We start from the raw sequence: 23,585 nt of genomic DNA, 5'->3' as shown, positions 1-23,585 counted from the left end.
GACGAGTCTAGTACGTTCAAATGAATGCAGTCGCGTCATTACACGCCTATACTTCTGTGTCAGTCAGCTTTCTGCTGATCTGACAAAATACTTGAGATAAACAACTTAAAAAGAGGAAAGATTTGTGTGACTTCTAGCTTCAGAGGTTTTAGTCTGTGGATACCAGGCCTGTGATGAGGCAAAGCATCATGGGAACGAATAACATATAGTTGAGCAAAGCTGCTCCTCTCCTAGTGGCCAGGGAGCAGAGAGAGGGAAGAGGAGGGGCAGAAGCCCCACTATCCCCCTCAAGGTCCCATCCCCAATGACCTAACTTCCTCCCACTAGGCCCCACCCCCTCGTGATTACACCCACTGCCCACGAGTACCAAAATCCAGTGACTAATCTTTAACATGCCCTTTTTGCTACAAATGGTTGATGTCTTATATATGATACGATATATGATGTAACATATATGTTATATTACATACGGTGAACCATTCATATACACAGTAAATCATGCTTAATATCAGTCATTTAAGACAAGATGGCAGAATTCTGTAGAGCGCCAAGGAAAGACTAGTTTTTTAACCTAAAAAAAATATTACTAGGAAAAATGAGTGTCTGTTTACTGAAGGGTACTGACCCAAGTTTGAATAACAGCATTATTTCTATAACAGAATAAACCCATTGTTCTAACCTTTGGATATTTTAAATACGGGTACAGAGTAAAGAATATTTGCCCTGAAATAACCAGTTCTAATTTGCGATCTACACCTACTGTAAGTATAAACGTAAAGACAGACCTTTCTGATTAATGGATTTTGAGTGCTTCAAATGAACATTTTCTAGAGGGAGTATACCCTGAAGGCAATTTCTATCTCTGCTGGCCAATCTTTATTATTTCATTGTCTATAAGCTGTTTCTTTAACTAGGTCATTACTACTTATTAATCATTGTGGATTCTTCATTATCTTAAATGTTCCTGACCATCATTATTTTAATCTAACTTACAGAATGACATGAACATAGTTTATCACCTTCAATATTTGTACACGCATTAAACAGGCTACCAAGGAGAGAAAAACCACTAAAATCCTGATTGACTATAAGATAATTTTTTAAAAATCTTTTTTGAATTTTAAATAACCCTTAATGCAAAGAACAGATTTTTTTTATTAGGTTTGGAAATTTGGTGCTATAGAAGCAGCTTGAAAATACTATAGCTCTCTATAATGTGGTAAACTTCCCAGCTACATCTGATGTCCAGATTCTCTCCTCTAGAAAATATGGATAGAATGAGCTGCCCAACATGTTCTTCTGCAGCAGATTTAAGGGAAAAAAATATATCTATTTCTTAGGAGAATTTTGTTGTATGATTTTGATGTCTTTGTTATTTTGTATTTTAACAACTTTTGTAATTATTAGGGTATCAACAAAATAACTGGATACAATTGTGACTAGATGGAGTTTATATGAAATATGGAAGTTTGATCTTAGACACTTTTTGGAAGTTAAATGTCCTACAGAAGAATTGCAACTTTCCCAAGGGGAAAAAAATGTATATTTGTGATCTATCTATCCATCCATCTATCTATCTGCATATATATGTTAGATATATGTGTAATAGAATCATATATCATACATAATTGAAATTTTCTTTCGGTTATCCAATATTTTCATTACAGAGTTTGGACTTTTTGATCCTTAAACTTAGTTTCAACCACTTCCTCAAGCATATTTATAAAGAATGAGCTATATTTTACATTAATATGTACATGAAGTGCTTTAAGAATCCTAGGTGAAGAGGGGAGCCAGGTTTCTATAGTAATAAACCAGAAAACATAGAGAATGGCTATGGTGGACTCTTTGCTTTATGCTTTTTCTCCCTAAACACCATTAAAGATCATGGGGAGGGGATTGCAAGATGAGCTTCAAACACAGGCAAGTGCATACAGTCCCTAAGCCATTCACTGAGAGTAGCTTCCCCCTTGCTTTTGTGGGAGGGAGTCTTGGCACACAACACCCAGAAAGGAAAACATGAGGCAGCAACCAAAAAATGTCCTCACCATCTTTTATGCAACAGATAATGGGATAGCTGGAGATCTGCCTCTCTAAGCAGAAGTTTCTGGCTCCAAGTAAAGGTTAGCCAAGGCCTTTGTGAAAAAAAAAAAAAAATGTAGCACAAAGCAAACCAGGAAATAGCCACGTCAAGGTTCCTTCTGTAAAGACCTCCAAGGAAGTCCTGATGAAAGGTCAAATGAGAATTTACGTTGTATTTCTCAGACAAGGTGAACTTGGGAGGAATTACCACTTGGGCTAAAGGCAGCCGTGTAGGGCATTGCTCATCTTGTGGGGTTCAGAGAAGCGTAGAGAACAAAGATCATTACTTTTCCTTCTGGCCTGGGTCAGCTTTTCTCCTCCAAGCGACTTTCAGGTGATTGCCTAAGAAATATTCCCCAGTAGATATTCAGTGATAGAGTCACAAGAGCGGAAGGGATTGTTTCTGGTGATAGGAAAATGGGAAAGAAGTTTTGGGATTGAATTGCCTAGTAGTGGAGAGATACAATCATTCTGAAAGTACCCAGAGTTTTGCTCCAAGCAAGCTTTTAGGTTAAGGAGTGTTAGGAAAGAATATAGAGGAAAGAGAGAGTGAAGGGCATGTGGACTTTCACACAGCAAAGAGCCATTTCCCTTTGGTCAGCTCTGCCTAGCCAAGCCCCTGAAAACAGGGTCTTGCAGCCACCAAAAAGAATTAGGCCGCCATTGGAAGATGAATGATTGGCAAATCAGATGGTATTTCTTGGTCTGAAGAAAATAAAGGAGTGTCTCAATAAACAAAATATAAGTTAAAATGTCTTAGCCCTGCAAATTCTGTAATTGCATCAGAGAGAAGAATCTGCTTGGTTCTATGAATTTTAAATCGTTAAATGACACAAATTAATCAGTACTTGGCTTCCTGGAGCCACCAAAATTTGTTTGCATTAAAACTGAAAAGCAAAAAGTAAAGTTTTTCACTAAGTCATTAAATTTTGGCCAAGTAGATCACAATGTGTGTGTGTGTGTATTTGTGTGTGTGTGTGTATTTCAGTATGATGCATAATATAAACATATTTTGAAAAGTGAATACATCTTAATTCCTAGGAGGGTCACAGATGACAATCTTCAAAGAAACAACTGCAGAGTCAAATCAGGGGTAGAGCATGGTTCAAGTGGTAGAATGTCAGCCTATCAGAAGAGAATGAAATTCGGTTATTTTTAAATGTGAGCATACAGCCATTGTACAAGGTGAGGGGTTTCACTGTGATAGGTTTATGCACTGATATAATGTATGAAAATTATATTGCTATTCACCCCTTCCTGTTACTTTCTTACCCTTTTTCCTCCAATTCCCCCCTTTTAACTTTCTCACATTTAAATGTTTTCCTGTGGTCTTTTCACACAGGCACACAACGTACTTCTGCCATATTTTCCACAGCTTCAGATAGCTCCTCCCCAGTAGTCACTCTTTTACACTCATGTCTTTTTTTCTCAGATGTAGATTATTCAGATGAGAAAAAAAATTGAGCATTTGCTTTTCTGAACTGTTTGTTTAGCTTGAAGAGGATGATCTCTAGTTCCGTTCATTTTCTCTCTGATTACATAATTTCATTCTTCTTGACTACATAAAACTCCCTAGTGTGTGTATATTACATTTTCTTTATCCAGTTACCTGTTTGACGGGCTCCTAGGTTGATTCCATTACCTGGCTCTTGTGGACAGACAGTAAAGGCTACGAGCAAGGGTCTGCAACTAACTCTGCAGCTAACTTCCATGGTTTCCAGAATATGCCCAAGAGTAGCATAATAGGAGCACATGGGAGTTTTACTCATACTTTGAATCCATTATTATTATGACTATTATTATTATTTGCCAGTCCTGGGGCCTGGACCCCAAGGGCCTGAGCAGTGTCCCTGCCTTCTTTTTGCTCAAGGCTAGCCCTCTATCCACAGCGCCACTCCTGGTTTTTTCTGTTTCTGTGGTGCTGAGGAATGGAACCCAGGGTTTGGTGCATGCTAGGCAAGCAGTCTACCGCTAAGCCACATTCCCAGCCCCGAATCCATTATTTTTAACTAACAGCTTTGGAGATCATTTTTTATCTCGTCCCACCTATTGAAAAACCAGCCATCTTTATTAACCTAGGGACATCATGTTAGGGAGTCAAGCTGAAATACTAGAAGCCAGCTGATACTCAACCCTACACAGAAGCCATCAGGAAGGACCTGAGGATTTGGAGACCCACTTGCATGAGCTGCCTTCCTATCCCCAAGGCCAGTGTGGAATTGCTGTCTAGAGGCCCTAGAAGCACCGGATGTTGAATAATCTGCCGGTGGCTCATGCTGTATGTAATCCCAGCTACTCAAGAGGCTGAGAGGTAAGGATCACAGTTCAAAAGCACCTGGGTAGGAAAGTCTCTAAAATTCATATCTCTAATTCACGGCCAGGAAAAAAAAAAAAAAAGCTAGAAGTGACTCAAGTAGTAGAGCATCGGGCTTAGAAGCAGACCACCCCTCCCCACCCCCAAATAGCCACAGGACAAAAATCTTCATTTGCTTGAATGGTAAAATGGAAATCGGTGCCGGTGAGTGGAATTCCGGCGCGCCAGGGGTGATCTCCAAGTGGTGGGGTCTCTAGATCTTAAGTCTGAAGGGGGAAGGGAGTGGAAGGAGAGGGGGGGGGGAGACCTGGTTCTCTTTTGCACCCCCAGTGATGGGAACAAACCCTGGCACACGGCACGCCCTCCTTGTACATCTGTGGGTTCATTCAATCAGACCCTCAAAACCCAGTAGCTTGCGCTCACTTCATTCATTCATTCATTCATTCATTCACACTTACTGAGCACACCTCATCAAGGAATCTGCACCGGCTGCTTCCTCAAATGGGTTTTTAAATAAAGCAACGCATCCAAACTAAATCAATGCAACCGCGTGCCAGGGGGGCTCTGCTGCGATCGGGCCCTCGGTTTCCCCTCGTGGGAGGCGGGCTCCGGGATGCCCTCCCTGCCCTTGAGTCTCCTTCCTTTGTAGTTTGGTGTGGTGTGGTTTTTTTGGCCTGCGCGCGCGGTGCCGTCTCCCGGGCGGGAGCGCGCGTGCGCGTGCGTGCGCGCGGGGCAGGCCCGGCCCGGGAGCGCGCGGCGCGGCCCCGGCGGCCAGGCGGGCGGGCGGGGCTGCCCGGGACCCGGAGGCGCCGCGAGCGGGGTGCGGGGTCTCCCCCCTCCCCTCCCTGCCCGCGCGCACCGGCCGCGCCCCTCCTCCTCCTCCCCCCCCCCCTCCCGCCCTCCCGGGTGGCGGCGTCCCCGGGAGCCCCTCCCCCCCAGCCCCCACCCCCACCGCCGGCCGGGCGCGCCGAGCACCGGGCGGGGCGCGGGGTCGCGCGCGGGCGGCGGCGGCGGCGGGGGGCCCGGCGGGCTGCTGCATTTCCCGCCAGCGCCGGTGCCGGGCACGGGGAAGGAAGGAAGGGCCCGGGCGCGCACGGAGGCGGCGGCGGCGGGCACCCCGGGCCTCCCGATCCCCTCGCCGTGTGGTTCCCCCCCCCACCCCGCCCACACTCCCGGGAGCGGCGACGCCGAGCTTTCGTGCGCGCCCGCGGGCCGGGGAGAGCCCGGGGCGGGCGGGCGGGAGCGGCGAGGCGTGGCCGGTGGGAGGAGGCGCCTCGGGGGGCGTGGGGCGCCCCGCGGCCGGCGGCGGCGGCGGCGGCGGCGTCGGGCGGGGGGGGGGGAGTGGAGGGGGAGGTGGGAGACCCGAGCGATCGGCGCCGGACAATGAGCTGGGCAGCCCGGCGGCGCTGAGGGCGCGGGGGCCGGTGCGGGGGGGGGGGGCCTCGTCGGCCTTGCGGGGACCGGGCGGGATGCCCGTGCCGGGTGTCCCGGTGCGGTGAGGCCCCGCGCCCAGCCCGGCCTCCGTGCCCGATCGTGGCGGGTGGGGGGGGGGTGCTGAGCGGCCGCGATGGCCAGCACCCGGAGGAGCATCGAGCTGGAGCACTTCGAGGAGCGGGACAAAAGGCCGCGGCCGGGGGTCGCGCCGCGGGGCGCCCGGCTCCTCCGGGGGCGGCGGCGGCGGCTCGGGCCCCAGGGGGAACGGGCTGGTGCCCAGCCCCGCGCACAGCGCGCACTGCAGCTTCTACCGCACGCGCACCCTGCAGGCCCTCAGCTCCGAGAAGAAGGCCAAGAAGGCGCGCTTCTACCGCAACGGCGACCGCTACTTCAAGGGCCTGCTCTGCGCCATCTCCGGGGACCGCTTCCGCTCCTTCGACGCGCTGCTCGTCGAGCTCACCCGCTCGCTGTCCGACAACGTCAACCTGCCCCAGGGCGTCCGCACCATCTACACCATCGACGGCAGCCGCAAGGTCACCAGCCTGGACGAGCTGCTGGAAGGTGCGCGCGGGGTGTGTGTGTGTGGGGGGGGGGCGCGTGGGGTGGTGGGGGGCGCGGGGCGGCAGGTGGCCGGGCGGGGCGGCAGGTGCAGCGGCCTCGGGCCCGCGCGCGCGCTCGTGCGCCCCCCTATTTCCCGAGGCCCGGAGCCTGCGGGGGCGCCCGGCCTTCCTGGCTTCTTGTCTGTCTGCTCCTCTGCAGCTTGGGGGTGGGGGTGGGGGTGGGGGTGAGGGGGGTGGGAACCACACACCCACACGGATCCCTTCCTACCCAAGAAATCTGTGTGGGTGGAGGGGGGAGGGAGAGTGGGGGGGTGTTCTTTTTTTTTTTTTTTTCTTAAACCGGGGCTGGGTTGGGAATTCTGATGGTCAGTGGCCAGTTCAGGCCTGGGTGCCACCTCTCCACGTTTGACAACTTATTTTTGTTGAGATGCAAAACTTTGGGGGGTGGGGGTGGGGAAAAGGACTATGGGGGGGGGGGAAGCCTGGTGAATGACCCCAGTTCAGACACCTACCGGTGACTTTCTGGTACATGAGTTCCTACAGTCAGTCCCTATACTGGCTTTCCTGCTTGGGCTTGCTTCAGTGTCACTTGAGGTGGGGGGAGGGGTGGGGGTGTGGGGTGTGGAGGGGGGTGGGGGTGGCTAGATGGCAGGTACTCAGCCCTGGATTCATCTCGGACCAGTCACACTGAGCACTTCTAGAAATCTCAGTGATCCCCTCCTCCCCCTTAAATATCCATCCATACATGCTTGGCTTGGGGTGTGGCTTGGGCAGGTAGAGTTTTGAAAACCCTCCAGATGATGGTAATGTTTAGAGGACCACTTTGCTGGAAGGGCTTTCCCCAGGGGCAAAGGTCAGTCAAGGTCAGGCCTCAGGCCTCCTCCTCCAATGAGAAAGGCTAGTTAGAATGTTGGAGGCTACTGCAATCCACATTTGGGGCTGGTTATAGTTGTGACAACCCGGCATTGCTCCGAGCGACCACTTGGTAGGATGTTGGGCCGTTCCTATAACCCGTACTCCTAAGGAAAGAGAGTGACTGGTAGTTAAGAAGGTGTTTCAAGTTCTAAACAAGACCCAGGAAGATCAGGTAGATCTTTCTACAGTCTCCATAGTCACGTATGTTCAGCCCTCCAGCGTCCTTCTTAATCCATTTGGTGTGTTGCGTGTGTGGCCATAGCCCTGTGGCTTGGCAGGGAAGGAAATGGACTCCAGAGTCCAGCATTTTTCTTCTGTGTTCTCATCTTGCTCTGCATTCGTTTTACCGATGAGGAAACTTAAGCAATACGTATCACAGGGGGTTATACAGGGGACGGCACTTAGCAGATGTTTGCCTTTCTCTGGCTGGATGACAGGTCAGCCAAATTTAGGTGTGTGTGGTGGGGTGCGGGGAGGGTGTTCCCATATTGTCTTGGTTAGTAGTGTTTTGGTTGTAAGGACAACTAACTGTAAGAACGCCAGTGAGAAGAAGATAGGCTGTATGGAGAGTCTTACTCCTTTTCTTGGTCATGTTGATAGCAATCTTGGCCTAGTTATTTCTAAAGTGATTAAATAATTTTCTGTCTGACTTTTTTTTTATCCTCTTGTTAGTTATTTTGCAGATAGGTTCTCTCGATTTTTTTTTTTTGTCCAGGCCAGTCTTGGACCTCCATCTTCCTTTCCCTTCTGTGTAGCTGGGATTATAGACCTGCACCAAGCTTGGCTTCCTCTTTGAGATCAGATCTTGCTAGCTGTGTGTGCAGGCTGGCCTTGAACTCATAGCACTTAGCTGGACCTCCCAAGTAATGGGAATCCGAAGTGGCTTTAACCATGTATTTGTTATGTACTATTAAGATGATTCACAGAGGATTGTGAGTACTCTTCACTGAAATGATCAAAGCAAATGTATCATGTCTGCCCCTACCTCGGGGGTATGCATGGTCCCCTGGAACTCAGTCTTAACCTTGGGTTCTAACTACACACTAATGGCTGACAAACTTCCTCCAAATCATTCATTCACTGATATGTGGAGGATGAAGAGCTGGGGAAAGAAAAACCACTATGTCCAAATTCCTACAGTAAGGTAAATAACGACATGACAGGTATTCATACAACAAATGTTATGTGATGGCTTTGTTCATTTGTGTCAAGTAGTTTGAAGGGACGACATGAAAAGAAAACATGGTCTATTATTTTGCCAGAGTGGAATTTGTCTCTGACAATGGATTTTTTTTTCGTAATTTTTGAATTTCCTACAAACTGCGTAGAATACCCATACAGTAAAATGCTTGTAAAAGAAAAACTCCCCATCCGTATTTAATGCCTGTCACTCCAGGATGCAAATAGTCTGGACTTTTCGTGAAAGCCGGGTATTTAGACGCTCACGTGGGTCATGAGAGGAACTAGTCCGCCCTCTCAAGGTATTTGCCTTGATTAACACAGGTCACTAGCGCTGCCTGGCTTGTCCGGTTTGGCTCTCGTCCATTGCTTTCTAATAACGATTGCCTTAGACAATATTTATACCATTCGGTTTGGCTCTTTTCTGCCTCTTCCATTCTACGAAACTTGTAGTTTAAAGAGACTTTTCTCTCTCTTTTTTTTCTAAGTTGTCGTCCAGAAGAAATAGGAAAAGAAAAAAAGCGACTGGCGACGGCAGAGTGTGCGGGCTCATTGGGAGCCAGGATCCCATAGAACTCGGGACAAAAGAAATTTGCATGGCCCAGATTTTTTTTCCTTCTGCCCTGGACCTTGAGAGTCTCTGGAGATGAAAAGCCCTTCTGGTGTTACTACTACACTGCCCTCCACCAGCAGGCACTTCCAGCTTGTTGATTGCTGGCTGGATTAATTCTATTGAATTGACGAGGGGCGGCCCTGAAATCCTGTTTATTCTTTATACCTAGCTGGAGACTTCCCATCATCGTTGATCCTCCCACCGCCCCCCCCCCCCCCCCAGCAGTTAATACTGGAGAAATCTGGCTTGTAGTGTCTGTGACCATCTCCAGTGTCTAGATGGGCCATTGTTAGCTTCTCTTCTGCTCAGGCTGAGTTAGAATTTCTATTCCAGTTCTCGTCCATAAGACGCCTTCCCTTCAGAGCATTTCTGGAGGCGTGGATACAAACGGGCTGTCCTGAAGAGGTTTAACTCAGGATGGGAAAGAGCAATGACCCGCAGGATTGTTGAATCCTGCGGACCTGTGGGTTAGGGAACAGTTCCCTCCCCGCCCCCCCCTCCCCCAGTTCTCTGGCTTCCTTGTCCTTTCCTAGAGAACAAGAGCTTGGCAGATCCCCTCTCTGTGCCGGGCCCCTTTGGTCTCCTGTGTGTGCAGTTCTCTGGCGTGGGTGGTTGTGTCTAGGGTGCCAAGGCCTTGGTGGCCTTAGCCCAGCCCATCTGTCTCCCAGAAGCTGCAGGGACTGCCAGGGTCCCACCATGGAGTTCTGACGAGGTGCTTGCCGGAGCCAGAAAATCCACAGCCACCTGTTCCTGCCAGGAATGGTCTTCACCTAAACATCCTTTTATCCCATATTTGTAAAGGGAAGCTTTAGACAAATTAAGGTGGGAGGGAGTGGTGGTTCCTAGATACTTGTGTGGAATGTATGACTTGTTTTCCCTAAATCAGAGATTTCATCTTTGGGGGTATCCGTGCTGACTCAGCAGGCAGAGTGAAGTCTGGTGTTAACACATGATCACTCTCATTGTCCTCTTCCCAGATGTGATTTGCCACAGCTGCTTAACCAGCTATTTCTGGGGGGGTAACAGGAAGAGAAGTTTTCATTTGGCTAAGTCGAAAGGGTTAGGGGAGAATGGGCATATGTGGAGAGCATTTATGAGTTGAGAGTATGCTGCAGTCCTCTGAAAGTTCGGAGACAAGATCAGTATCTCATGAGGGTTTAAGCTATGGAAACGGATACGGTATGGTCCTGGTATATTAAAGAAGGAAATTGGGTTCTTTTGGCCTGTGATTGTCAAACTTTATTTTTTTTTTTAATGTTGGTGGTGGGGCTTGAAGTCAGGGCTTGGGCTCTGTCCCCGAACCTCTCTGTGCTCAAGGCTTCGTGCTCCTACCCCTTGAGCCACAGCACCACTTCTGGCTTCTTTGAGTAGTTTACTGGAGCTAAGAGTCTCCTTGGGACTTTTCTGCCTGGGCTGGCTTCAAACCATAATCCTCAGATCTCCTGAGTAGCTAGGCATGGGCCACTGGCACCTGGCTTTGTTAAACTTCTTTGGGACCCAGGAAAGTGGCTAGATCAGATCTTCCTCATTCCCACCCCCTCCTGCTTACACCACTTTCTGTGTCTTCTCCTGTTGAGCCAAACCACTAATGTTTCGTATGCACTTACTGTGTGAGGTACTTGGATTGCGCTTGTGCTCTCTCTCTCTCTCTCTCTCTCTCTCTCTCTCTCTCTCTCTCTCTCTCTCTCTCTGGCTTGATCTCAAGGCTTGGGACCTCTCACTTGGTTTTTTCACTACAAGGCTGGCACCCTACCGCTTAGGCCACGCCTCCACCTCCCAGCTGTTTTGCTGGTTAATTGGGAGGTAAGAGTCTCGCAGACTTTCCCTGCCTGGGCTGCCTTCGAACAGGGATCCTCGGCTCTCAGCCCCCTGAGTAGCTAGGACGGCACCGGGAGCCACCAGCACCCAGCTTGCACGTGGCTTTGCATGTGGTCCGTCCTCATCCGTCCTCACGTTGAACCTTCCTTGCTCAGTGTCATGGCGCCCTGGTCGGGCAGGTCATGGCGGGAGCTAGGTCGGGGTGCACGGCCCTCAGAAGGGGTCTATTTCATTCTGGCAGGATTCGGGTGGACCCCCCCAGGCTCGGGTGTGTTAATGATGGTGATGGAGGTATGACCTCAGAGGCCTGAGCGGGCACTCTGTAGGATAAGCACGGGACGGACCCCCACACCGGGCCCTGAACCTGTGTGCTCAGGGCTTGGGGGCCACGGAGTCCAGAGTGGGTTCCCCCTCGAGGAGGTAGCAGGGGTCGGTGCGGAGCGGCTCTCGGGGTGTGCCGTGGGAGGAGGCCGGTGGCACCGGGAGACTGGGGTTTGTGCACTGGGCTTTGGCCCCCTGAACTCACCCCGGGAGACAGAAGCGTGGGTGAATCGGAGTGGCAGCTCCCCGCGTGCCGGGGCAGTGACCCAGGGCGCCTGGCGTCTTGAACTCGCTCCTGTTCTACGGTTACTCTTTCCCCCATGGGTTGGAAACTGTTTTCACCAAGCGGACTGACTCCTCCCTGTCCTTTAAGAAACAACCCACCCTCTCTTGCTAAGAGTCTCTTTACTGTTCCAGTTTTCAGCTTCCAGCATAGGGTCAGTTTTTTTTTTTATCCTACGTAAAGCTCTATCCAGTGAAACCATCATTGATTACTTTGATCTATTGACGTAGTCACGTGATGTACAATTATTTATTACCGAACGGATACCTCTTTCTGGAATTATGGACCGTTTTCTCAGGTGGCCGTACCCTAAAAAAATGACATAAGTGAAGCCATAGAGAAGAAAAAGCTCTACCTAGATGGGGCAAACTCTTTTCTTTATGTGAAAATATTACTTGGTGATATTATTTCTGCCAGAATAACTGTCCTTCCTTTTGGTCTCCCCCTGTCCTCGGGCTGGTCTATGAGCCCAGTGGTCTTCCACTTCAGCCTCCCAAGTCGGTGCGATTACTGGACTGTATGTACCACCATGCCTGGCCAGAATGGGATTTTTTTTTTAAATAAAAATTAAATTAATTAGTGGGTATTGGAACTGGGCAGTATTTTAGAACTCGGTTGATGCGGCTGTTTTGCTTCGTAGCTGATCACACTGAGACTCCAAGCGTGGAGAAATCAATTGTCGGAGGCGACTCATGGGGTCAGAACCAACCCGGTTCTGAACAGTCTCTCGGCCCCACGCCTCCTACCCTCTCATCCACCTTGTTCTCTCAGGCTCCATTTCAAAGAAAGGGAGGAGGGAGAAGTCCTCAGGAAAAGGCTTCACTAGCTAAGCCCTTTTGAGGAATTGGCCTGAGTTTCTCACAGCTGTCCTTCAGTGGAGGGGATCGTCGTGCTCATGAAGTTAACTTTTGCTTCTCAGGCGAGAGTTACGTGTGTGCCTCCAACGAGCCATTTCGCAAAGTTGACTACACCAAAAACATCAACCCGAACTGGTCAGTGAACATCAAGGGCGGCGCCCCCAGAGCCTCGGCGGCGGCCGCCTCCGCGAAGAGCGAGGTGAAGGAGAGTAAAGACTTCATCAAACCCAAGCTGGTGACTGTCATCCGAAGTGGGGTGAAGCCCAGGAAGGCCGTGAGGATCCTTCTGAATAAAAAGACTGCTCATTCGTTTGAGCAGGTCTTAACCGACATCACCGAAGCCATTAAACTAGACTCAGGCGTGGTCAAGAGGCTGTGTACCCTAGATGGCAAGCAGGTAAGGTGCCTTCCACTACCTTTGAGCTCCCATCCCAGCAGGAATAGGGACAGCACACACTCCTCCAAGTATCTCACATCCCTCCACATATCTTCCCCTTCCCCCTTGGGTAGTCCGTGGGAGGATGTCCCTTGCGGGGAGGGGGGGAGTGGGGGGCTAAGGAAGTTGATGAGGTACCCTCCATTCCACGGGATGGTTTCCCTTCAGGAATAAGAATGGACTGTTGACTATCCAGGCTGGTTTTGTGCTTGGCTGTCGCAGACATCAGAATTGATATGTATTCCACATAGGTAGAATAGCCTCTTCTCCCTACATAGGTAGGATAGGGCAAACGCATGTCAAAATGAAGTGCTTTTATAGGGATGTTCGTATCAAGTCTCTCCAGGAACAATGGAGACAATGGGTTAGCATCTCTCAATGATTGAACAGTTGTCCAGGGAAACGCAAGTCACGTTATGGCAACAATATATCCAGGGCTAAGATACCGTGAGCACATTGTAGGAATGTGTGGGTAGCAGTTGTAGAAAAGTTGAATTTTGCCACAAGCCGAGGAAACATTTGGCTCCTGAAATGTATTTCCCACGATTTCCTTAAGCTTGAATTGTTTATGCTTGTATTGTATTTAAGTTATTAAAATAGAGAATTAAACTTCATTTTGTTTCTTCCCCAGCCTTCTTCATTTAGAATGTTTTGCTCTTGGAGTATTGAGAATGAGTGACTAATGTATAACGCTGGAACAGGGTCTTTTGGAAAAAAATAAACAAAATAGCTTCTTATTTGTAAGACCAGAGTTAATGAGTAGCGTACTTTCTGCAACATTATCCCCCCCCCCCCCCAAAAAAAATGTGCCAGATTGAACTCAGAGCCTGACATTCTACCTCTGCTCCTCTTCTGGCTTTTTGATTGTTCATTGGAGATAAGTTTCATGGACTTCCTGCTCTGGCTGCCTTCAGACCTTGGTCCTCAGGCCTCAGCCTCCTGAGTAGCTAGGATTAAAGGGGTGAGCCACTGGCACCCAGCAACATCATCAACAGTTTAAAGAGAGGTTAACTCAGTACAAGAAGTGCAAGAGTGTGTGCATATATTCAGTTTCAGGAATCAGTCTACAACACCCAAAATAAATGACATACATTCAAAATCTAGATTCTGAAGTTTACACTAGAATAGAGTAAGTTTACAATGTTCTAGTTAATCTAAGTATATCCTTCATGGTATAGACAGCTTATTGTATAGAGGGTCACATTATTAATGATCGGTTGTGGGGTTTGAACTCAGGGCCTTGGTGCTGTCCTGGAGCCTCATTGTGCTCAAAGCATGCTTGAGCCACAGTGCCATTTCCAGTGTTTGAGTGGTTAGTTGGAGATAAGGGGACTTTTCTGCCCAGGCTGGCTTTAAACTGCAATCCTCAGATCTCAGCCTCCTGGGTAACTAGGGTTACAGGGGTGAGCCACCAGTGCCCAGCTCAAACAAGTGAACTTAAGGTTCACTCTCTATGTATGTGAAAATAAATTAGGCCACCGGGAAACAAGGAAATAACATCAGTTAGATGGGTGGTTATTCAGTAGAGGCACAGGGAAGCCAGGAATAGAGACTGATCTTTAAGATAATCTAACCAAAAGAAAAATGAAAACCTAAGTTGCCAGATTGGGAAAAGATGTCACGCAATCATAGCGGCAGGTGAAACTTTAAAAATGAGAACTCACGTTGGAATTCTCCACAGGAATGACATTCAGGGATGGTGTAAGAGAATCAAAAGAGAAGTTGGACATCTCATTGAAACGACTGAAACTTTAATAGTTATTATCTTTGACTGAGTACATAAGAATGTTAACTAAGGCTCAAGCAACTGGAAATCATCAATGTATTCAAAATACTGCCGGGTGGTGAGCTGGACATCAGTCAGTAGTAAAGTATTGCTTTCTATCATGAAATATCTCTGTACTTAATCCACAGAGAGGCAGTGAAGCCTTTTGACAGGATACAAGATCTATGGTCAGTTAAAGATTCAGTATTCAAAATACAAAGTGATGTCTCTTAAGAAGCTAAAATTCTTTCCTTGTCTCAACACAAAAGCCAGCAAGTTGTTAAACACGTGAAAGTATTTCAGTGGCAATCAATCCAAAATAGCCTCGGAAGGCACCAATAATCTGTGTTTCCTAAATTCTTTCTTATTTTTCTAGTATAATGCAGTTTCAGCCAGCATCTAGACAAGATTTTGGAGTAGGACTTGGGGGGAACAGGGAGGAAAAAAATTGGAAATAGTGATTAATGGTCTCTCGGGCTACTATATATTAAATCCCCCTCCTCTTGCTATCCCAAAATAAATTCCAGGTGTTTCCAAACTATGGATGTCAAAGTGAAACAGAAGTATTTTCTAAAAATGTCACTTTGTATGTGGAAACAGGAAAGGATTTTCTAAACATGAAGGTAGTGACAAATCACAAAAAGTAAGGTTGATTGGTTGGACAGCTTAAAGATGAAAAAATTGGATGTTAAGCAGGCATGGTATGTTTTTAAATCAAGTTACGGTAGTATAATGGAGAAATGATGTAATAGACAATGATTTTTAAAAATCTGGAAGTCAGAATGTAGCTTTGTCATAGTGTTTGCTTAGCCTATATAAAGCCCTGGCACCATCAGTAATGATAATAATAATAATAGCACTGAGATATTATTTTCAGTGTTTTAAATTGGCAGATTTGGGACTCCAGTCCAAGTTGTAGAGCACTTACCTACCAAGAGTGAAACCCTGACTTCAAATCCCAGTACTATTGAGAGAACTTTCAAAGAGGAAATGGGCAGGTTTTTTTGGGTTTTTTTTGTTTTTTTTTAAAGAATGTCCACTATTTTTCAATAGGTGATGATCTGGCATTTGCAAATGGTGTTGAAAGTATAAAATGAACAAGGTGTAGAGGAAGTAATTCATTCATTTAAATTGCTATAACAAAATTCATACAATCTAAGCTACGCATTTAACTTTAGGAAATCTATATAGTCTAAGACACAAGCATATTATATAAGAACTTTTTAGTCGGGCATAAAAGCTATAGAAAATACTTCATTGATGCTTCTGTAACACCTATGTACTGCCATTGAAATTACGTTTAGGGGAATATTGAAGGACATGTGTTGAGGAAGAGAAAAATAAAGGAAAGTTAAAAAAAATAAGAGTACAATGAGGGCTGGGGATATAGCCTAGTGGCAAGAGTGCCTGCCTCGGATACACGAGGCCCTAGGTTCGATTCCCCAGCACCACATATACAGAAAACGGCCAGAAGTGGCGCTGTGGCTCAAGTGGCAGAGTGCTAGCTTTGAGCGGGAAGAAGCCAGGGACAGTGCTCAGGCCCTGAGTCCAAGGCCCAGGACTGGCCAAAAAAAAAAAAAAAAAAAAGAGTACAATGACATTGTAGCTGCTTTCAGAAAGGCATTTGTTGAACACTTGTTGCCGTTTCTCAGATGTCTTCTTCCTGAGGGCCAAACACAATGTGAAATTTAATCCTTGAAATTTCAGTGTGTGGCTATAAAATGTTGTTCGTGCTGGTCAATGATGTGTCTTATACGCTTAAGTATTGTAGATAGGAAGAAAAATGGTATATCTTTTAAGTTTTTTTAATCATATAATTGGGGAATGAAAAAGAGCTATGATTGTTCTTGAGCTGTCTTTGTACAACATTTTAGACCACGTCTCTTAAGCTTTACATTCTTTTTCTAGTTACTTCCTACTCAAATTTACTTTTTGTGTTAATTTACTCGGGCGTTTACACAAGGATGGAAGATGACAGGTTTTAGGCAGTTCGCGATGAACCGTTACCATCCCATCCCGACACCGACCCTAGTTTTAAGGAGCCCTTCTTTGCTTTATGGACCTGAAAGCTTTTGAGCGCAAAGACTTGATGTTGAGTTGTATGCTTGTAGCATTGCTGTTGTTCCAGCGGTGGGGCCGGGGGGTGGGGGGGGGCTTGAATTTTTTCTTCCTTCACAATGGATTTTTCACGCCTCTTGGCTACTGTTGTCTTTTAATTCTTTATAAAATTATCTCAAACAAAATCATATTTAGGATTTGAGGGAGGGGGGCGTATAGGACTTGAACTAAGGGCCTGAGTGCTGTCCCTGACTTTCTTTGTGCTCAAGGCTAGTGCTTTACCACTTGAGCCATAGCACCGCTTCCAGTTTTTGAGTGGTTAATTGGAGATAAGAGCCTCACGGGGACTTTTCTGCCCAGACTGGCTTTGAACCTCAATCCTCAGATCTCAGCCTCCTGAATAGCTAGGATTACAGGCATGAGCCTCCGGTGCCCGGCACTATTTTAGGATTTTTATCAGTGTTAACTCTTGGGTTTTCTTTCCATGAAACAGTGGTTCTCAACCAGGAACAATTTGCCTCTAGAGGATAATGCCTGGAGCCATTATCATCATCATCATCATCATCATCATCATCATCATCATCGTTATCGCCAACATCATCATCACTAATATTAATGTCACCATCATCATTGTTATTGTAATTGTCATCATCAATGTTGTCATCATCATTATTATTATTTTATTGTCACAACTAGCAGTAGCGACTCTTCTGGCCCCTGTTGTTGGGTTGAGGCCAGAGGAACTGCTAACCAGACTCCATAGCATAGGACAGACAGCCACACACAATTCTTGAACATTCCATGTTTTAATAGTGTTGAGGCTCAAAAATCCCTGGTTTATAGTCAATGAAATACTTAAAAAAGAAACACTACGGGTTTGAGTTTTAACCCTGTTCCCAGGCCTCATGCTAAGCTTATTTCAGAACTTCCAGATGTGCTCGTGGATTGTAGATGCTCTGACTAATGGGTGCAGATGTGTTCGAATATCTGGTTTATGGTCTAGCTGCATGGACTTCAATGTCTTTCCTCACTGCGTGGGGCTGACCTATGGCAGAGGATTGAGCAATGGTATCTCAAATGGTTTCAAAGGTATTTAAAGCATAAAGGATCAAGATTTAATCTTTTGTACCCAAGTACTTAAGACTCAGAAGCAGTGTTGTGGATGGTGTAATGTTTGAGGTTAATGTGTTCCCCAAAGACCATGTGCTAAAGGTGTGGTTGGGATGATGGGCTTTTAGGAAGTGAATGGACCATCTGGCTCTGACATCATCAATGAATTGGCTTCCTAATTTAATTGACAGGTAGTGATGGAGACTTAGGAGGTAGGACTTAATTGAAGGAAGTAGGTTCTTGGGGGGGGGGAATAGCCTGCCACCCCCAGGCCCAAAGGAATGGAGGATAGCTGACCATGGACTGAAACCATGAGCCAAAAATATAATAAGCCTTCCCTCTTTTCAGTTGTTCTTTCGGGTGCTTTGTCACAGCAATGAAAAGCTTTCATGATCTGATTTTAAAGAAAGTATAACCCTGGGGTTAAGGGTTAGCTTGGTGGTAAAACAAGCACCCAAGCATGCATGATACCCTGGGTCTGGTCCCCAGTACTGGTAACAACAAAATTCATATATATACAATGCATGTGCTCATATCATACATGGAATGGCTGGAAGAAATAAAAGGATCCATAAGGGGAAAAAAATCACAATGACTAACTTGCTTGTAATTTGAGATTCATTTGGATTAAATGCTTTTCTTTACGAAGAGCCCTTGGACATTTTTTTTTTTTAAGCTGGAGGTATTGTGTAGGGAAACGAGGCTTTTTAGATGTTTGGAAGTCAGGATGACTTTCTCATAATACGCTGTCAAGGAGAAAGTTGTTTAAACACTAGAACTGGAAGGTCCCAATATAGCACTTGTCCACATGTGTAAAGAATTCTAGCTTGTAGCTTTCCCAGAAATGGCACCATTTTAACATAAAAGAAACATATTTCGTGGAATTTTGGAACAACTTAATTCTTGTCATGGACAGAGGCAAAACAGACTCAGAAATTGCTTGCAGTTGATATTGTGAGGGAAAAACGCTTCCAGACTTTGGGACCCCTGCCAGCCTTCAGTGCCCAGGTGTAATAGGCCCACCTTTGCGTTTCACCGAGTTCATTTCCTGGGTTCCATAATATAGATAATACTAGGGATTCACATTTTCTTCTGAAGGGCCATGTCATCCTCCCTCCCTTCCTTCCTTCCTCCCTTCCTTCCTTCCTTCCTTCCTTCCTTCCTTCCTTCCTTCCTTCCTTCCTTCCTTCCTTCCTTTCGTCATGGGACTTGAACTCAGGGCCTTGGCTCTTCCCTGAACTTTTTCACCCAAGGCTAGCACTCTGACACTTTGAGCCATGGTGCCCACTTCTAGGGGCATGTCTTTTTAATGACCTCACCATACTCAAGTGAAGCAATGTCTTGTCCAGAGTTATTACAGAAAAACTATGTAAATAATCCCTTCATTTCAGTTAATCCAAATACACTGTTCATATTCTGGTTTCTCTTCAGGTCATAGGGATCTTTCACCTTTTACTAAAACAGTTCTTCCTTGAAGTAGCTAAGCAGAGTATTAGCTTTAATTTCCCCACGACACTTCTTTTAGAAATCCGGACAACTCTGTTTTGTTTTAGGAGATTACACTATCCCAGTGTGGGTAACTCTGGCCTACCTGAGGCAAAGGAAAATTCATCCCAACCAGGATTCACCAGACTAAGAGTAGCTTTTTATTTCCAGTGTAGCAGGAAGTACAGATTAGAGATGGAGAGAAAATGGTATTTTGTTGTTTGATTTTTTTGGATTATAAAAATGAGGGAAAGGCTGGGCACTGATGGTTCATGCCTGTAATCCTAGCCACTCTGGAGGCTGAGATCTGAGGATCTCGGATCAAAGTCAACCTGGACAGAAAAGTCTGTGAGACCCTTTATCTTCAGTTAACCAGCAAAAAAGCCAGAAGTGGAAATGTGGCTCAAGTGATAGAGCTCTAGCCATGAGCACGGAGAAATCCACGGGAGAGCACAAGGCCCTGAGTTCCAGCGCCAATAGCAGCACAAAAATAAAAACAAACAAGGGAAAGGCTTAACCTTTGGCTTGGCAAATCACTCCATAATGGAGTGCTCTGAGAAGGGAAGAAAGAGAAGCATTCACGTACCTTCCTCCTCCTATTTTTGTTTCGAAGTTGCCGTGTTGCCTTTCTGCTAATATTGTAAAGCAATCTCCCCTGACCTTAAATAATATTTTATCCCTTTTAGTGGTAGACTGAAGGAAAACACCAAAATCTCATGAAGTAGTTCTTCTGTTTACAGATCAGAAGAGATATATAAACACACATGCGCGCACGCGTGCACGCATGCGCACACACACACACACACGCTGAGCTGGTAGTGAATCACACAGGGTAAAGGGCCAGGTGGGTGACACTGGCCTCATTGTAAGCTCTGTGAATCCCTAGTTATTTCTTGGAAGCCTAAGCTGGAGGCCTGCATGGGGTATAGTGCATAGGACTGTTAGTTTATTAAACTAAACATTTACACACTTAGCAAATGTTGGCAGGTAGACCTTTATTTCTGTCACAGGTGTGTTTTTCGTTGCTTATTGTCATCGTGGCTATTACAGCATTGCTACATACGTAATTTTACAACACTTAGTAGCTAACAGCTTGGTAGCCAGAACAGTATTTCAAAAGGTTATCCGATCCCTTCACAGCCGGAAACCGCTGCAAAACAAGCAAGAAACACTTAGCTCCGATCTCCTTGCAAGTATTAGAAGGGCTGAAGCACATAAGGAGAATGGCGTGGTTGGGTGCGCGGCCTCTGTGTTGTGCATTGTTGCCCCGTCTCCGTAGGCACTGTGGGGGAGAGGGCTGGGTGGGGATGACAGAGCTTGTTCTCGGTGCACCCAGTCTGACATCTGCATTGCACTACAATTAAACGTCCTAAAAATAGAGGGAAATATTTGCTAACGTCTAGTGCTTGGTTCAAGTGTGCTGTACTTCTTTTACAACAACAAATGTATAATTTGATTGTGTGTGTGTGTACATGCTAGTCGTGTGTGTGTGTGTGTGTGTGTGTGTGTGTGTGTGTGTTTCCTGGGGCTTGAGATCAGAGCCTTAAATCCTAGGTGCTATCCCTTAGCTTTTTGGCTCCAGGCTGGTGTTCTTCCACTGTAGCCACAGGTCCATTCCTGGCTTTTTGCTGGTTAATTGGAGATAAAAAGAGACTCACAGACTCTCCTACCTGGGATCCTCAGATCTCAGTCTCCCGAGTAGCTAGGATTACAGGTGTGAGCCACCAGCACCTGGCCTGAATACAATCTATCTTGATCAATGTCACCTTTTCGATCATTCTCCCCCTAATTTGTTTTGTTTCTTAAATCAGTAATACTTCTACAAATCAATTTTTTCCCTTACTCATGGAAACGGGAATCTCTGAAGAAGCAACTGATTTCCACAGATAATTTGGCTTTTCTTGCAGTGGTGTTTGCCGTTCGTGTGCTGAGGAATTCCATCTGATTTGGTGTTTGTATTGGCTGGTGTTTCCTGGGTAATAGCTTCAGATTATATTTAGAGTAGTTTAGGCATTCATGTAGAATGATAAATGGGAGCAAGATTAAGTTCACGGACTTTTCTCTTACGGGGTCGTGTCTTTGCTGAGCCACGTTCTGGAGCTTGAAAGCAGCTGTGGGCTCAGAAGTGTTGGCTGTGCCCCCCCTCTCTTCCCGCCCCCTGCTTGCCGCACATGTGGAATGCAGATGAGGGGAGAGCCCCAGTCCCCAGGCATTCTGCTCTGTGTGGTGAGGAAATGTAAAACACAGGACACAATGAGAGTGGGACAGGGGGCTGGCGGTCACCGTTCATCCCAAGAATGGAATTATGACCCACAGGGACTTCAGAAGAGTTCGTGAAAGAGCAAGAATGCGGGGCGGGCTCTGTCTTCACTGATGGAGTGATTGTTCCCATCCAGTGCCATCCCAGGCAGGCCTCCCCAACACACACACGCATGCACGCACCAACACCAGGAAGGAAAGAAGACAAACAGATGGCAGCACTGAGGTGAAACGGGAATCATGTCAGGGCAAAGTAGGAAATGAGTCGCGATATTTGGAGGCAGGAGTGGATTTAAAGTTCAGGTGGATGATGTGGAGATAGAATGTCAACTTTTTTTTTGTCTGTCTGTCATGTGGTTTGAATTTAGGGGCCTGGGCGCTGTCCCTGAGCTCTTTCGTTCAAGGCTAGCGCTCTACCACTTTGAGCCACAGCTTCCCTTCCAGTTTTCTGGTGGTTGATTAGAGATCAGAATCTCATGGACTTCCCTGCCCAGGCTGGCTTTTAATGTCCATCCTCAGATCTCAGCGTCCTGAGTGGCTGGGATTACAGGTGTGGGCCGCTGGTACCCAGCTGGGTGTCAGCTTTTAAGGCCCCTTTGATGTGATGAGAACTGGGCTTGGGAGGGCAGCCCGCCCCACTGGTCTGAGGGGACGGAGGCAGGAGGAGTGTCGGTGTTGGAAGAGTCTCTCAGTGTAGACTTGGGTAGATGGGAGATGAAGAAGTGGGATTCGGAGAAAGAATGTGCGTGGATCTAGGCTGAGATCCAGTGAGGTTTCTAGCTCTAGGCCCTGGAAACATTGAAGGGTGATGAGAAAAGTACGCACTTTGCTACTCCATTATTCTGTCTTGTGGTGCCAGCCGTATCGCTGGCTACAGGCCACACATAGGAACTTGCTCAAGTTCTGGTTTTGTAAGAGATACCAAAGACCATAAGAATTCTTCTACCTTGTTCAGTCATTCAGTTGAGATGTGTGACAGCTTGCTGTTAGGTTTAAGAGAAAATAGAATCCCACTTGATCTCGCGGTGTGGCAGGTTTCAGGGATAATTCTTTGTGTGGAGAAAAACGAAACCATTGTTTTCGAGCCTGGTTTACGTAGCCGAGTTCCTTCGTTTGCTTTTAGCCCGGTGGGACCTAAGGAAACTCGACCCAAGGAGGACCAGGACAGGACTGCGCCCAATTTTGTAGAATTTGTAGAAGGAACTCGGGGCGTGTCCTCTCTGGACATTGGAGGCTCTTACCTGGGCCCCGGACCCATCGTCCTGGCTGTTGTGGGGGGCGGGGGGGGACTGTGTCTCAGAATCACAGGTCTTCTCAAAAACCCTTTTGTTAGTGGGCAGCAAAGCTGTGGGGAACTCCCCCCGCTCCCCTGCAGGCCCCTCAGTGCCTTCCCTCCGCGACATCTGCTCCTCCACGGGGGTCAGGTCCTCCGTGGCTTGCGATCCCCTTCGTAGCAGCGGGAGCACCCTTCGGGCCAAGTGAGGCTCTCGCGTCCACGAGGCCTGGTAGAACTAGAACAGGGGAGGACTCCTCTTCATAAAGCTAGGAAGACATTCAAGGCAGTACGGTCAGAATCCTGACTCAAGATCAGAGCCCCACCGACCTGACGCTCACCGCCCGTGATGCCAGGGCAGTACGTGGGGAGACGTTGTCAAGGGAACGGGATGTCATCCTCCATCTCCTCAAGGCCCCGCGAGGCATAGGAGTTCCGCTCCTCGGATGGAGTGGTACCCAGGCCACGCGGCCAACTGCTTCCACCGCACCCACACACCCTGGCCGTGGTCTCGGGTCCAGGAGAGGAGCACCCCATCCTGTGCTCCGTTGCTTTTGTCAGTAAAAAGCATGGTGCTCAGAGGATTGACCGCGAGCCGCCAGCCTTTCCGCGCCAGCGGTGCAGGGGAAATCCAACGTTAGCTGGAGATGGGAGCTGCGGATCCAGCCGGTGGGAGCAAATGCTGTGTGGATAGCAGGGCTCATCTTAGCAAGTAGACACCGAATTCATAAAGCTTTCAACACTAGGGCTTGCATAGGTGAGTCTGGCTATTCGTGGCCCGGAGGAACACGATTAGGAAAAGATCAGACTTCTGCTGGCAGGG

At 47.3% G+C, this 23,585-nt stretch overlaps 1 protein-coding gene across 1 annotated transcript in view; it reads left to right on the top strand.

Moving 5' to 3' along the window:
- Positions 1-5,963: 5,963 nt before the first annotated feature.
- Positions 5,964-23,585, top strand: part of Dclk2 (doublecortin like kinase 2) — a 74,208-nt gene continuing 56,586 nt past the window's right edge. Inside the window, 3 exon segments of the mRNA XM_048333589.1 lie at positions 5,964-6,029; positions 6,031-6,391; positions 12,439-12,773. Of these exon segments, the coding sequence (XP_048189546.1) occupies positions 5,964-6,029; positions 6,031-6,391; positions 12,439-12,773 (762 nt within the window).

This window comes from Perognathus longimembris, chromosome 24, assembly GCF_023159225.1.
Source record: "Perognathus longimembris pacificus isolate PPM17 chromosome 24, ASM2315922v1, whole genome shotgun sequence".
NCBI lineage: Eukaryota > Metazoa > Chordata > Mammalia > Rodentia > Heteromyidae > Perognathus > Perognathus longimembris.
Note: the sequence above shows the minus strand (reverse complement) of the source record. Positions and strands in the feature narration are given on the sequence as shown.